This window comes from Nylanderia fulva, unplaced genomic scaffold, assembly GCF_048542155.1.
Source record: "Nylanderia fulva isolate GAGA-0341 unplaced genomic scaffold, ASM4854215v1 Scaffold42, whole genome shotgun sequence".
Taxonomy (NCBI): domain Eukaryota; kingdom Metazoa; phylum Arthropoda; class Insecta; order Hymenoptera; family Formicidae; genus Nylanderia; species Nylanderia fulva.
In genome coordinates, this window is record NW_028190499.1 from 757,714 (window position 1) to 774,587 (window position 16,874).

Here is a 16,874-nt window from a genome sequence, read left to right on the forward strand (position 1 = left end):
TTCTGCGATCGACCGATCAACCTCTCCCTCCTAGTGGACGATAGATTCGCGGTGCTGCAGCGGATGCAGGACGAGAGTGAACGACAGAAAGAAAGAGAGAAACGGGATAAATGGAGGGGATGCGTCGGGTGCATCGTCCTCGGGGAGAAAGTCTGTTGCAGCGTAATACGTGATCTAGCCCAATCTAACCGAGACGGATGATAGCGGTGGATCTAGGGATCATAAGATTGACTAGGAATGGAGATCCCGCTTAACCTACTAGCCGCGAGAATGGAGGAAGAACGATCGAGGTTGCGCAACTCTTCGGGTTTATGTTAACTTGGCGCTCTCTTTTCCCGAAGCGCGCGAAAAAAAGTGAAATGGGAGACCCGATTTCGCGGATTTTTCTATTTCACCAGCGATAATGTATTCCACGATCGCCTGGCATTTTGCCGCGGGCGCAACACGCCGATCATGGGAAAAGAATGAGCGTTTGTCTACCTCATGGATGCTACGTGGACCAAGCGCTATTCCTGCAAAGATGGTCCCAAATTAGCCGATTTTAATTTTAATAACGAATTTTCTCTCATCATGCAAGTAGAAATTGTATCTACTGTTGCTGAAAAAATGTGACATTTTTTGAAGCTGCAAAAAATTTCTCTTTTTTTCTTTTTATGGATAAAAATTCATGTAACAATTGTGGAAAAACATTTTTATTTGCAGTAAATTTAAAAATTTAAAAATATATAAAGCTCTATATTCATTTATGAATTTTTTAAATTGAGAATAATTGCGAGTATATAAATTGTATCTACTGTTTCTGAAAAACGTGACATTTCTTGAAACTGCAAAAAATTTATTTATTTTTTTTTAATTTTTATGTTAAAAATTCATGTAAAAATTGTGGAAAAACATTATTTGCTGTAAATTTAGAAATTTAAAAATATATAAGGCTCTAAATAAAATTTAGAAATTTAAAAATATACGTAATAATCACGAAAGATGTCTGTTGAATTAAAATTCTGCGATTAAAAATCGAACTATATTTTTTAAATTCGCTCTTCTAGGCTTTTATGATTTTAATTTCAAATCATTAGTTTAAAAATCGAGATATCTAAAATATTAAAATTTTATTTAAAACATATATGAAATGTATATAATAAAAGATATATCTTATACAATTTAATTTGAGAATTATTAAGTTTCGTGTAATTTATTTCAGGAGATATTGAATATATATAAAAATTTTTAAATAGTAAAATAAATTTTAAAAAATTTAAATTAAATTGTATTATAAATTAAAAAATTGCGCACAATACACTTGATCGCGGATGTTTTATATATCATTGCATCATGCGAATCTGCAAATGATTTATCACGTATTTCGTGTGTGGGAATAAAGAAAGCGAACAAGTAGAAACGTGGGGATTTTTACTAGTCGCGCACTATCGCACTTGTAACCTAGTTAATTTTAATACCTCGTAAAAACCGACTCGTGAGCATTGTTCCGATAAATCTGCCGTTTTCATAACACGCGGAATTGCTGCAAATCCGACCAAGACTGTCAATTATACCCTCAAACGCGGCACCGTCGATTGAAATCACCGATAAATCCAGACAAGAATCTCAACGTATACTTATATGTCAATCGTGTGATTAATGTCATGGCCGATAAGAACCTTCCGTTAAAGATTGCACAGTTTACTGGCAAAAAAGTAGGTTCCTGTCTTAGGGAAAATAGTTAAATTTAAATTATCGATTATGATAATCTGCAGAAATAAATTTCGGGCCCTATATATTGTATGTTTAAATTTCTAAATTTCACAGCAATTATTTTTTTATACAATTTTTATATAAATTTTATTATATAAAATTTTTTTTTTTTTAAATTAAGAAATAATTTATGTAGCTTTGACTGCTTCAAAAGAAATGTCACATTTTTCAGATACAGTAGATACAATTTATACTTGCAATTATTCTTAATTAAAAAAAGTTCATAAATGAATAATAGCAAATAAAGGATAAATACTTGTAATTTATTAAGAAGATTGAACCGAGGGTTAAATTTAAATGATCGCGAGCCGATAATTTGCAAAAATACATTTCGGGCCCTATAAATTTCTAAATTTTACAGCAATCATTTCTTAATACAATTTTTATATAAAAATGTTTTAAAAAATTAAGAAATAATTTATGTATCTTTGACTGCTTCAAAAGAAATGTCACATTTTCCAGAGACAGTAGATACTCGCAATTTATAACGCAATTATTCTCAATGAAAAAAAAAGTTCATAAATGAATAATAGCGAATAAAGGATAGAAAAATTAATTAATTAAGAAGACTGAAGAGTTTTGAATACAGAAGAGAGATATTCTTTTCGAAGCATTATATCCGAAAGGTCGTCTTTCCCGCACAGATCGTTTCACGAATATCAATTAAGAGTCCTTAAATAATGTGCAGTTTGCGCTTGCGTAAGCCCGCGTGCATCTTCCTTCGGGGAGAACTTTCTCTTATTCGAATCGAGCGTGAAAAACGCGACGCACGTGCGAACGAGCGGATTCCCGGGAAGATTGCGCGATCCTTTTGTCGAGTGTTTGCGGTACGCGTGAAGGGCAAATCGTTTCTGTGAGAAAACGCGAAATCAAGTCAGTCCGTCTGTCATTAAAAGCGCGCGCGTTTTCGGCCACGCATCGACGAGCACAATGTTTTACCGTATAACTTTCTTCTTCACTGCCGCAATTTCTTTATGTCGCTCCGGTATTGTTTCTCGATATATAGTGAGAGAGAAGGAGAAGCTTCCTTCTTCCGATCCCGTTCGCTTCCGTGAATCTACCCGAGCTTCCTCCACTGCTACTTTTCAACTTCTCGCTACATTTATCGCGATTCTCTTATATTGAATATTGATCTCTTCTTTATACAAACTTTCCTTAATGAGAAACCTTTGATAACCGGATGGACTTTATCGTGGACATACGGTAATGATTGCTCGCTATATGTTCTTTCTAAAGGACTGAGAAAGTCATACAAACAGAACTTAGATGCGTCGATTTACAATTGATTTGGTAATAAAAAAATGGGAACTTTAATTAAAGAATTTATATAGAAAGGTATATTATAAAATATATATTATAATTTTTTTCCTTAATGAGAATCTTTGATAACCGGGTGGACTTTATCGTGGACATACGGTAATTATTTCTCGCTATATAGGTATGTTCTTTCCAAAAGATTGGGGAAGTCATAAACAGAACTTTGATGCGTCGATTTTATGATTGATTTGGTTATAAACAAATGGGAACTTTATTAAAGAAAAATTATATTTATATTGAAAAATATATTATAACTATTTATAATATATATAAAATGTATTATAAATATATTCCGTCTTTTTTTATAAAATAAAAAAATGATATTTATATAGAAAAATATATTATAAAATATAATAAAATATATTATAATTTTTTTTCAATATTTTTACGCGATGACTTTGCGAACGATAGCGATTCGCGATGCTTTGACGCGAATAATGGCAAATTAATTTTATACCTGGTATTATCGGCGTGAAAAATCAAAGATCATCCATCAAATTCTATACACATTCCCGTAGGTACGTATGTAGTTACGTATCGCGGAAATGTTAGGTAATGCTCAGGATACAAAACATCATCCAGCTCTCATCCTGATGGCTATACGTAAGTCAAACGCGCGCTTTCGAGCGACGCGAAATATATTATCCAGGAAATATTATCAAAGTAGTAACTCCGGATGAATAATCGCCGGTGACGAGAAAAATCGTCCGAACAAGCGAAGGCGATAAAAAGAGTCCGTTTAAATGAAACAGCGATAAAGACGACGCGGAAGAGAAAAATCTTGGCCGACACTTCGTGCACTTCACCGACAGCGACGAGTGATTTACGGTGCGCTTTCGGATCTTACGAGGATGCGCTGCCGGAGTGATAGGTCGAAATTGGCATTTAGAAAGTAAGAGTGGCTAGACGTGGTGCTAACTTTTATTGGTAGCGAGCACGCGCGTAATCGTGTCGGAGGTTTTCACTTTTATTAAAGGCTATCATGCATTTCTAATACATGGGACACTTACTCAGGGTATATATTAATTTTTCTTTTTCCCTGTCCTTTTTCCCCCGTAATACTGCGTTTCAGCATCCATGATTCATCGTTTAAATAATAGATAAGTGGAGGATTTTTCTTATTGGACGAAAAAGAAGTATATTTGTACATAGGTGATGTAATCTGTTTAACGTAATTTTTTCTCAAAGAAAAACAATATTTTAAAAATTAATTTATTTATAAACAATTAAATTAAACGAATATAAATTATTAAAATACACGGAAAGAATTTTCTCTTAGAATTTACCCTGAAAATCATGGTAATCGTGCGACAATATGGTACTGGAAGAATCTTATAAGAGTTTCTCTGATTAATATTTATCACAATAAAAATATTACTATATACATAGTAAAATATAGTACATAGTAGTACATAGTAATACATAGTAGTACATAGTACAGTGTGCATAATTGTACATATGTACATAGTAAATTTTACTATGTACTATTATGCACACTATGTACTACTATGTACTACTATGTACATAGTAAATTTTACTATGTACTATTATGCACACTTTACTATTTACTACTATGTACATAGTAAATTTTACTGTTACTGTGTACTACTATGTGCTACTATGTACTACTATGTACTGTTTTACTATGTACTATATTTTATATTTTTTTGTGATGAATATTAATCAGAGAAACTCTTATAAGATTCTTCCAATGCCATATTGTTGCACAATGATTTGCAGAATAAATTTTAAGAAAAAATTCTCTCTGTGTACCTACATTTCGCGTAAATTCATCTCGGACGGGACGTGCAGTTGCAATTCGACCGCGCGTGAACGCGCGTCAAACGCTAGTGAGAGCGATTGCACTCTCGACTCGTTGAAAAGAGGTGAAAGTCCGCGAGGCGCCATAACCGCCTAGTGGTTACCACCACCACCACCACCATCACCACCACCACCATGGTCATCTCAGAATCATGAAGCCTCTGTCGAGGGCCCGGGAATGACGCGGGTCCGGGGTCCGGTTCGGTCCCGGCGCATCGCATCGTATTGCGTAACCTAGATGAGCCGAGAAAGAGCCGCTAACTTGTGTACTCACGATACCGCTAGCTTCTAGCGGCTATTCCGAGCCGGCGCATGGTGTGTGCGTCTAGACCGCCATGCCTGCTCGCTTCCGGGGTTTCCCTTTCCGTCTCGTGACTCACGAAGGAAAGCACGAGAGGAGGCGCGCGAGAGGAAGCGACCGCGTCTAATTCGACTGTTTCTTTAGAGAAGGCTCTGATGGACGGGAGGAAATTCCATTAGAATTGTTTCTAATTTTATGGATCAATGTTTTTTTAAGTAATAATATTTGTGTATTGATCAGTTACCAGTGTTTGCTGTTATGTGAATAAATTTATATAGCTGAAATTTTGGCGTCATCTTATCTTTATATAGATAATAAAAATAAAAATATTATCTATATCTGCATCTTAGATGAAAAGAAGGTATTATCTTTACTAAATTATCTAGAATAATTTTCATGGTTTAGAATCATAGCACATAAAAATACTTAAATAGTAGAACTTAAATAGCGAGCGATAAAAATTTATAAATAAAAATATGAATACATATATTTTTATATCTCTTTTATAATTTACATTTTTTTATAACTGCATTTACATAAGCAGTCTTAAAAATTATTATCCAGAAAATTATCTAGATGAATCGCTACATAATTTTATCTTTTATTTAGATATATTTAAAACAAAATCATCTTTATATCTTATCTAAGATGAAATTACATATTTTTATCTCATCTTTATTTAGCTAATTTAAAAATCATTTAAATACAACACTGCTTCTTGTTTATGTTTATATATCACTATTATTTGTATTTATATTATAAAATTATTATATTGTAAAGAATACAAAATTAATATAAACATATTTTTTTTAAATACTGTTGAAAATTATTTTAAATTGTTTCAAAGTTAAATCTACGTTTTATTGTGTATTTTTTTTTATATTAGGAATAGATGAATATCTAAATGTGTAAAATAGCCTTTTTTATCTAACGTTTTAAATTATTAAGCAATGCGTAATTTGAGATGCGAAAAGTATTTCTCTTTATTATATTACAATCGCTCACTTTCTCTTTCTTTTCTTTTCAGGTTTCCTTCCATGAAAGCGAAAGAGGAAAAGCATTGGAATATCACTGAAACCGATAAACTGAATAATGCTTCTTCGAACAGATCTTGTAAGTTAATACATTAGAAATATTATTCTTCTTTCCTTCGTAAATAAAATTGTAAGATATAAATGAAAAGTAAAATTTATACATATATACATTCAACGTAAAATAATAGTAAATTTGCCGACACATGTTTCTGAAATAATCAATCATTTTATATTATTTTATACTTATTCAATGTATTTAAAAATTATATTTTTAAGATATTTTTTTAAAACAAATATTGACGAAAGAATCAAGATATTCATAAAGCATTGTATAACTTGTTTAATAACTTTTATTATAATGCTTTATATTTTAATTATACTTGTGTATAATTGTTCTATTATTTTAATTCATTATATACATTGTGACGTGACATTTTGTACTGTCCGTCACAAGGGCCGAAGGCCCGGCCGGGAAGGCGGGAAATTCGGGAACCTTTGCTCTCTCGCCAATCTTTGAGAGAGAGAGCACCCGAACAATCATTTTGCGTTTTCTACCGCGTCGGAGGATGCGCTTCGCGCATCCGTTTCGCGAATTACTTTTTGTATGATTTTTGTTTGAGCGATTTTTGGCGTTTTCGGCGAGCAATTTTGCATAGGGTACGTGTCTCAACCGAGGAAACCAATAGAGAGAAAGAGTGAGAGGACGGAGAGGCCGAAGGGGACGATTGAGGACCGAGCAGGAGCCACCAAGTCCGGATCACGCCCGGTAAATATTATTTTCGCACCAAAATTCTGGCTTGCCCATCCCGTTAAGAACCTGGGTACCGCCGTAAAATGTTCCTTCTTCCGCAGAGATTCCGGCCCGAGACGGGGATGGCCACTCTCTCGCGAGAGGCGAGAGAGCCCCGGGAACGAAAGGCGCGGGAGACATCCTGCCTCGAGCCCCACAGATCCGGATACACCGAAATCCCACCATCGATCAAACAATCGATCTGACGGATTTTTGGGAGGAATCGCAAAGAGGTGCCCTCGTAGGAGTCTTCCCGACGGCCCATAAAGAGGAATACCGGAACCCAAAGCGGAAACATAGAGGAACGGCGAGGGAAAATTTACATCAAGAAAATTCGCAGGGCCCCGCGGGGTACCCGGCGGCCCTGCCAGGATAAGGAGCGCCACGGGTGGAAAATGCCAAATTTAGTATCGGCGTGATCCCGGCAGGCCTCTTGCTCGTCACTGTTCGGCGAGACATTCAGGAGAGCAGAGGTTCCTGCGCGGATGCCGAAGCACTCGAGGACCCGGCGATACCGGTGAGACGAACGGCCCTATCTCATATTGTAAAGCCGCTAACTTCTTTCTTTTTGTGAGTACCGTATTCGGGAGAGAAGCGTGTCACGGCCGCGGCCGGTTATTAGAGTCACCGGTAATTTCGTGATTTTGAGAGTTTAATTTAGAGTCTCGTTCCGCGTAGAATTTATCCCGGCGCCCGGCCGACCGCGTGTTCTCTCCCGCGCGTATATTAAAAGAGGCTCTCTCTCGCCCGCGGATATGCCGACAGTCGCCGCGAATTTTGTCACGCTAGTGTAGAAATTAACGTATCGTCTTGTACGTACTGTATCGTTCTCGTCTGGTAGAGTTTCTAGATCGGAGAATAGAAAACTATTTAGAGTCACGCATCCGAAGTAGCGTATTCTCTCTCGCGCATATTCTTATCCGTGCCGTCTTCGGATTATTTGTGAAATATTGCGAGGGACGACCGGCGGAACGATCTCGACGAACGTCGCGCGGGACCTACTCGAGTTTACGGGAATTTTGTATTGCCTAAAACCATCGGAATTAATTACGCCGCACGGACCTTAGTAAGTCTCGTGCGTTAATAATTATTCGACACGTAGGCGTGCGAATGTATTTCCGTGTCCCGCGTGTCGTCCGATATCACCGCGTCGGGTCGTCTCAAAGGCGCGGAACAATAACAACGCGCCGCGTCTCGGCCGTGCATGCGCCGTATTGTATTTTTTCGAATAAAATTTCGGCCTCGTTTATCTGTATTGCGGCGTTATTCAAGCGGAGATCTCTCCGTAATATATCGAACGAATCGTAAGTTTCTTTCGGAACCTATCATCGTACTTAAGTTTCTACTATTATTTTTTTGTCTATCTTTGTTCATCATTGTCTAAATATATTTAATGTTGGTTATATTTGAGCGATTTCAAATAGCCTCTCTCGAATTCCGTTCTCTCTCCCGTCCGAACTCCCCCCTCTACCCCCTGACGACCTGAGCGAGTCGATTGTCGCCGTCGCGGAAATTTTCGGGATGATCTACTAATTATAAAAGTCATTTGTCGAGTTGAAAAATTTCAGAGTGGCGCGGATCCCGCGCCTGGCGCCCAAGCAAACATATTTTTGTGTTTACGCGAATTTCCCGCTTTCCGCGCCGAAGGTGTGCCGTCGGCCACTTACATCGGCCCTATTTCCCGGATCCTTTTCGATCCGACGGACAATAAAAAATTTAACGGTTACAACATATATCTGTATATAACTCGGTTCAATTTTGCGATCATGATGTTCAAATGACATTAAAAAAGCAAATTTTTAGTAATGAACGAGTTTTCAAAAATAATAAGCGAATTACATTCGAAGCTTATTTAATGCAAAATTGACCCTTTAATTCGAAACGGAGTTTGCTCGAACAAACTTTAATTCGAGATAATTTCTTAAATACACGCGGAAAAAATAATTTAATACATATCGCCGTTAATGCACTCTGCGGCGAGTGTTCACGCAACGTGTCTGCTTCTCTTTTGCCGCCTCTGAAGCCGGCCCTTTTTTTTTCCTTTTTGAGCTTTCAGGACCTCCCGCGTGTAAAAACACTTTCGGCGTTTCACCCTCTCGTGTCTTTCGCGCCGGATCGCCCGCAGAAATGCATGATAAAACCGTCGTTCGTATCCGTCTTCGAGGGCTTTTACACGATCTCACTCTTATAATGCGCCGCTTAAGACTCGCTGACGCACTCTAAATGCTCGGGCAATAGCTCTCCTTGGGTTTAGAAATAAAGGTGATATTATGGGAGCGATTTACGATGCAAAGCGACGTGTGTATAGGTATGCTATATAGGTACGGGAATTATCGGGACAGGAAATTGAGTTCTCTCTCTATAGGTAGCCTACTACCAGCGAACGATCGAAGGAAATAGTGAAATCACTGTTACATAAGTCTACGATTTTTCATTTAGAACTCATAAATATTAAGATATTTTTTTTAATTAAATTAATTTGTGAATTATTTTAATGACCATGTATTTAGTAGAAACATGCTTAAATATACCTATCAACCTTTTTCTTAATTAGTAATTATAATATTGCCAATTATTAAATCTATCGCGCTTGATTTTAATAAAATTAATTTGATTTTATTTCAAGTCGGCAATTATTCGTGCTAAGCAGTGTTGTGCTTATAGATGATTTTAAAATTAGCTAGATAAAGATGAGATAAAAATATGTAAATTTATTTTAGATAAAATGAAAATGATTTTGTTTTAAATATATCTAAAAGATAAAAGATAAAATTATATATGGCGACTCATCCGGATAATTTTCTAGATAATAATTTTTAAGACTGCTTATATAAACACAGTTATAAAAAAATGTTAATTATAAAAATATATGTATTCATATTTATATTTATAAATTTTTATCGTTTACTGCGTAAGTTCTACTATTTAAGTATTTTTATGCGCTATGATTCTAAACCGAAATTATCTGAAAATTATTCTAGATAATTTAATAAAGATAATATTTTTTTCATCTATAAGATGTCGATATAGATAATACATATTTTTATTATTTATACAAAGATAAGATGACGCCAAAGTTTTATCTAGATGATCAACTATATAATTTTACTTAGATTTTAACAGCAAACACTACTAAGATTTCTTATTCAATTCTGATTCGTATCGCGGATCGAACAGACATAATAATTGCAAGTCGCGTAATAGTCATTGCTAGAATGCGTTTGATGCAAAATGATTTTCTCACGATTGTCTGCTCTCGATAACGAGCGGCGCAAATCGCCTATTATGATTCCGGGGCCGTGATCACGATAACGTTAGTTAGAGAATAAGACTAACGTGTGTGCTCTATCGTGAATCAACGTTAATTCGAAGACACGTTCGCGTGCGGCGAATTATTCGAATCTCTTCCTTTTTACGAGAAATCGACGGCGCGAGAGAAACCGCGATCGAATGAATTTAGAACAGGGGTCCATAGCAGCTGGGTTTAAGTATCTCTCCAGAGGGGAAACTGATTCTAATCAAAGCACTTACGATTCTATACTATTATTATAGGTTTTCAAGCCAAATATAATAGAAGGATTAAGCTTTTGTGTTTTTGAATGAACCAAAATGCATTAATAGACAAGCGATAATCATCATGAAATTTTTATATTTATTTTTATCATTTAATACTTTATCAGTTTTTATTACAATATATGAAAAATTAAATTAATAATTTCTTTTCGCTAGTAATACCTAATTTTACAATTTCATTATCCGCTCATAATTAACTTTATAATTTTTAACTTTACAAGCTTTTTTCATGGCTAATATAAATTCATTGCTCTTTTATACATTTCTTTTTCCGCATAATAGAAAAATGGATTTAAAATATTGTTTTTTATATACATGATAATAATTTTTTTAGACTAATATGGAAACTTAGTTAAAAACTGGATTTATTACATTTATTATCGCTGCTTTATTTCTTCAGTAAGATTTTTATTATTTTGAACTAATTTTCATCTAAATTTTACCTAATTATATTTTGCATATATAATTTTATCGTATTATACAGGGTGTCCCAAAATTATCGGACACTCTTAAATAGGGAGATTTCTAAGATTATTTAGAGACGATTTTTCTTCAGCAAAAATTTCGCGGAAGATCATCATTTTTTATAATGATCTTTATAAGCCTTAAATTAAAATTCTACTAAAGTAAACTCTACCTGAAATTAATTGAAGAACGTGATTTTGTTAATATTTTATTTCCACAAGGCTTAGTTTGCGAAAAACTTTATTTTCAACCGCTTATAACTCGAAAATTATCGATGCCTCGACATTTTTGTTGAAGAAAAATTGTCTTCAAATAACCAGAGGAATTTATTTCCCTATTAACAGGGTGTCCGGTAATAAAATGGGGACATCCTGTATAAGCGATTATATATTTTCTTCTTGATGGCACGCGAGCAGGAAAAATGTGTCAATGACATTGTAAAACAGGATTCCAGCTCTATGGAATATGCTTTCTGAAGAGGGATGTTACACGCGTAAATAGCTGCGCGAAAGCCACAAGTGGACATATATTGCTATTTATATTTCATTCACGCCCACACACCCACCTACAGCTTGGTCATTAAGGCTCTATCGATAACAGGCAGATAAAAGCGCGATCTTATTTTAATGCATGAATTATGGAATAAATAAAAACAATTCTAATGTTTTTATAATTTTACTATTGTATATATTGACTATAATATGACTATTCTATATTGACTATAATATGACTATTATATATTGACTATAATATGACTATTATATATTGACTATAATATGACTATTCTATATTGACTATAATGTGATTATTCTATATTGACTATAATGTGACTATTCTATATTGACTCTAACAATACTAAAAAGTCAGGGAAAAACTAATTCCTGGTCTTGGAAATTTGAAAAGTTGGGGAATTTTTTTTCATTGAGTCTGCTGGGACACCTTGAAATCGCAAAGATCCGACAAGGAGATCGCTGTTTTTTACGCTCGTAATACTTATGTCCACAAAGTGGCTCTTAATTGGCACGACTGCGTGACCTTATTATCTCTCTTTCTCTCTTTGCCACCTACGAAACAGATAAGACAACCGACCAGAGCGTGTTCGATTGCTACACTCGCGACTGCAAACATCTTGAAGTGACACCAGCACAGTGTTGCGACATTCGAGTAGCGTTTCAGCTCGTCGCGAGTTTCATTTCCCCTCCTGGCATCCAGCGCAAACGGCTTCATTCCGTGCGTTCGTCAGCAGATAAATAGCGATTAAAAATAACGAGCTAGGAGCTTATAATAGAGCGGTGGAGAGGACAATCGGCAAAAGATAAATTAAGAGACAGAATAAATAAAGGTTTTCGGTTTCCGACGAATTATGAGCCTAAGAAAGCTTCGGGGAAATTGAAAACAGTTCGACGAATTCGGGAAATATTAAGGAAATTGAAGTGCGAGAGAGAGGGAAAACAATATTTAGTTGTCAGAGGTAAATTTTAGATGTTCCTATATTACACCTGAAATTTAGTTACCTTGTCTAAATTTTAGCTATGTAGTAACTCATATTTTTAACTATAATTTAACGGAGAGTTCCCCGTTAAACTATAGCTTAGAGAGAGATATTAGTTACCACAGCTAAAAGTTAGGCATGATACTAAATTACTAAGTAACTAAATTTCAGGTGCAATGTAAGGATACCTAAGCTGTGGTACAGCTAATTTTTTCCGCTTATACGTATAGTGATACCGATTAATTTCCTTAATCCGCGACACGTGGTTTACAAGATAATTTTACCTTCTTTTAATCTGTAGAATATATGCTCCTTTTTTACTATCAATTCTGGGACATCCCGTACATCGTCAGACTTGTAAAGTTTACCTCTAATTTGTACAAACGCGGTAATGAAAGAGTAACTGAATTACATCATATCTCTCATCAGTAATAAAAATGCAATACTTATCACACTGCAATTCAGACTTTAGAATAAATCCCTCTTTCCTCTTTCTCTCGATGAAAAGGGAAATGATGATACTAAGGCTAGAACATAAAATCCCTGAAAAATAAAAAAAACTTGAAATCTAAATCTCAACTTAAAACTGATAAATACGCACATAATTAAAAAATCCAAGACGCAGACGCGATTATAGAGAAAATGATCGATTGATCGGTTCACAGAGATGACAAGTCGATCTCTCGCCCTAGGAAAATAACAATAGTAGAGAAAGAGAAGGATATTACGAAGAGCGCTTTATAATTTCCCGTGTTACACAATTACCCCCGAAATCTCGCGATCAATCGACTGGATAAAAAATGGTAAAAAAAATCCTATATAGAATCAGGCTCTCTCTCGCATCTCGCGAGGCAAAGCCTCGGCAACATTACAGCGGTCTCATACATGCTCCGAGCTTGGCGCGATGTTGGTACCGGCGGCATTGCCGGGATTCACCATCCCCCTCCCTCTTTCATCCCCTTCTCTCCCTCTCGGACAAGTGCGCGCGGGGATGACGGCGAACGACGAGGTCGAGGAGACGTCGCGAAGGTAGGGGATCCAACTCGGAGGGATGGTAGAGAGCAGGGTTACCTAGGGTGGGGTAGGATCTGGTAGGGTCGAGGTTGGGGTGGGAGGTGGCTGAAGGAGAGGGAACGGCAACGGAGGAGAACGCCGGGCGGTTCGGTGGCAGCAACGGCGTGCTCGGTGTCATTGCCTCGACGCTCGGGGCGGCCAGTGACTCCATCACTGACCTAGTGCCGAGTGCGGCCGAGCGCCGTCGGTGCCGCTCGAGCGCGAGGCCATCGACCTCGGTCGGCCTCCAGCGCGACACACACTGACACATCGCGCGCAACGCGGAGTAGCTGCTGTCGTACACATTGCGCGCGGTGTCGTTCTGCTTCTCTCTCTTTCTCTTTTCTTCCGCCTCTCGCTTCGTCCCTTCCTCGCGCTCTTCGTTATTTCGCTCCTCGCCGTTTCTCGGAGATGCGTCTCGCGGATGCTGTTGTACAATATACATGATGCCCTCTTCCTCGAGAGAGGGAGAAGATGAAGCTCGACCTCTCTGCGGTCTTTTGCGAAAATCACTGACTCCGCGAGGAACCGTCTCGATCGCCGAATAAGAGAGAGAGAGAGAGAGAGAGAGAGAGAGAGAGAGAGAGAGAGCGCCTGGGGAAAGGAGTTCCATCAAGAGTGCGCTCCTCTCACTCTCTGTGTACGCACTTTTCCTTCGAGAGGAATCCTCTGGTGTGTGCTGATCGGGAGCGGTGTTGTGGTTATTGTTAGATGGTTTTTAAATTATAGTTGGATAAAGATGAGATGAGGATATGTAGATTCAGCTTATTGTTAGATGGGATGAAGATGATTTTGTTTTAAATATATCTAGGTAAAATTATATGGCGATTCATCTAGATAATTTCTAGATATTATTTTCAAGACCGCTTATGTAAACACATAGTTGTAAAAAAATGTAAATTAAAACTAGGTAAAGATGAGATAAAATATGCAAATTCATCTTAGATGAGATGAAGATGATTTTGTTTTAAATATATCTGATGAAATTATACGATTCATCTAGATAATTTCTAGATATTATTTGCAAGACCGCTTATGTAAACACATAGTTGTAAAAAAATGTAAATTAAAACTAGGTAAAGATGAGATAAAATATGCAAATTCATCTTAGATGAGATGAAGATGATTTTGTTTTAAATATATCTGATGAAATTATACGATTCATCTAGATAATTTCTAGATATTATTTTCAAGACCGCTTATGTAAACACATAGTTGTAGAAAAATGTAAATTAAAACTAGATAAAGATGAGATAAAATATGCAAATTCATCTTAGATGAGATGAAGATGATTTTATTTTAAATATATCTAAGTAAAATTACATGGTGATTCATCTAGATAATTTCTAGATATTATTTTCAAGACCACTTATATAAACACAGTTATAAAAAAATATAAATTATAAAAGGGATATAAAATCAATTCATATTTTTATTTATAAGTTACTACTTAAGAATTTTTATGTGCTATGACTCTAAATTAAATTATCTGAACATTATTCTAGATAATTTAAAGACAAAATTTTTTCATCGAAGATGCAGATATAAATAATACATATTTTTATTATCCATATAAAGATGAGATAACGCCAAAATTTTATCTAGATGATCATCTATATAATTTTGTTTTGATATAACAGCAAACACTGGCCGGGAGGAACGGACAATCGCTTTCTTCTACTTCCGCTATAGAAAAGTGGGATCGCACTCTGCAATCCCTGTCTCTCTCTCTCTCTCTTGTCTTCTTTTTCCTTGCCTTTGACCCCGGTCTACATCTAAAGCGAACAACGGGCTCATTTTTCATCGCTCCCGCATGCCTTACATTCGATTCTGGGTTAAATAGCGGACAGGTATTCGGGCATTTCGACGTTTACTTTAATGTCCAACGCGTTAATTTACGAGAGAATTGCTTTCTTCTGCGTCCGCAAGCTCTTGTGTAATCATGACGGTTGAATCGGCCGGGTCTTTAATTAATACGTCAATCAGAAAGCCGACAATTCGAGGAAGAGAGTCTATTCTCGCGCCGCAACGCTGCTTAAAATTTCGAAACGTCGTCCTGTTTTTACGATCACATGAACAATATCAGTTTATTTAAAATTCACTATCGATCTAATGTCAGAGAAAATTACGAGATATATCTGGCAAATTATGAAATACATCTGTCCGTATTCATACATTCAAAAGAAGCGTAAAAAAATTACAATTGACAATATAAGTATCCATCAATTTGGAAAGAAATAGGTGATAAAATCACCGATGACAAAATTAAACATGATAGATGTACGGATTTTATTTTTGTACGCGTTGAGACAAATAACTAATCCATCCGAACTCTTCATTCACGTATTCTTCACGTTTATATTTGAAAGACGCGAGAAAGATCCTCAATTGACACTATCCATCAATTTAGGAAGAAATGCGAGCGATACAATTATTAGTAAAAAATGTCTAGCTATTTAAACAGCTGTATGATTCATAACAGATGATTCAGAACAGATGTACAAATTTTATTTTTATACGCAAATAATTGGCAAATAATTAAAGTCCAAATAGAAGAAAAATTGACAGTATAACTCTACTGGTAGCAAGAAGAAAATGTTGGCGAGCATTTATCGAGTGAATCATTGATAAATTTATCTTTGCATGTGTCAGACACATGCTGCTTTTTAAGTACTAGAATGTGGGTTGATCAAACGAGATTCTTACTGACGATGCGATATGTATCAGACCGTTTGCACCTGAATGAGTGATTCTTATGATATAATTCTGTCTTGCACGAAAGGCTGTGATGATTGCGAGATATTTCATAGCGTAGCAAATTCCGAAGGAAGCTTGCCAGACTTTGCAAATATAATATATTAAATCAGTAATTTTTTTAGAGCGCAAATAGTCATATAGATACACTTTTGAATTTTCTAAAAATACGCTTACAATTAGTGTTGACAATTAATTTTTTTAATATTCAATAAACAATGCTCGATAACATACTAAATAATATAATGATACTGAATGCAGTAATTATTATTGCATACTGAGAGAGAGAGAGAAAGATACATCTTTTATTTAATTGTTTACATACTTTGTTTTTTAAAACGTCATATGTTTTGTTTATAATAATTGTTTCAAGATGCAATCTATAATGATATGACACTTAAAATCGCTTTGATAATACGTTTGTAGATTTTTTCCTTTTGATAAATTATTTGATAAATAATAAAAATTTTTGATATACAGATGCTTTTGAGATTCTAAAAAAACATCCTTATTTTGTTCACC

At 35.7% G+C, this 16,874-nt stretch overlaps 2 protein-coding genes across 4 annotated transcripts in view; one reads left to right on the forward strand and one right to left on the reverse strand.

The window, feature by feature from the left end:
• Window positions 1-16,874, reverse strand: part of Hr4 (nuclear hormone receptor 4) — a 213,556-nt gene that overhangs the window by 191,604 nt on the left and 5,078 nt on the right. The gene's annotated exons all lie outside the window — the stretch shown is intronic.
• Window positions 1-16,874, forward strand: part of LOC114936085 (uncharacterized) — a 277,220-nt gene that overhangs the window by 180,694 nt on the left and 79,652 nt on the right. For all 3 annotated transcript variants that reach the window (XM_029309106.2, XM_029309107.2, XM_029309105.2), the window contains one exon: window positions 6,219-6,304. In XM_029309106.2, the coding sequence (XP_029164939.1) occupies window positions 6,219-6,304 (86 nt within the window). The remainder of the gene's footprint in view (window positions 1-6,218; window positions 6,305-16,874) is intronic.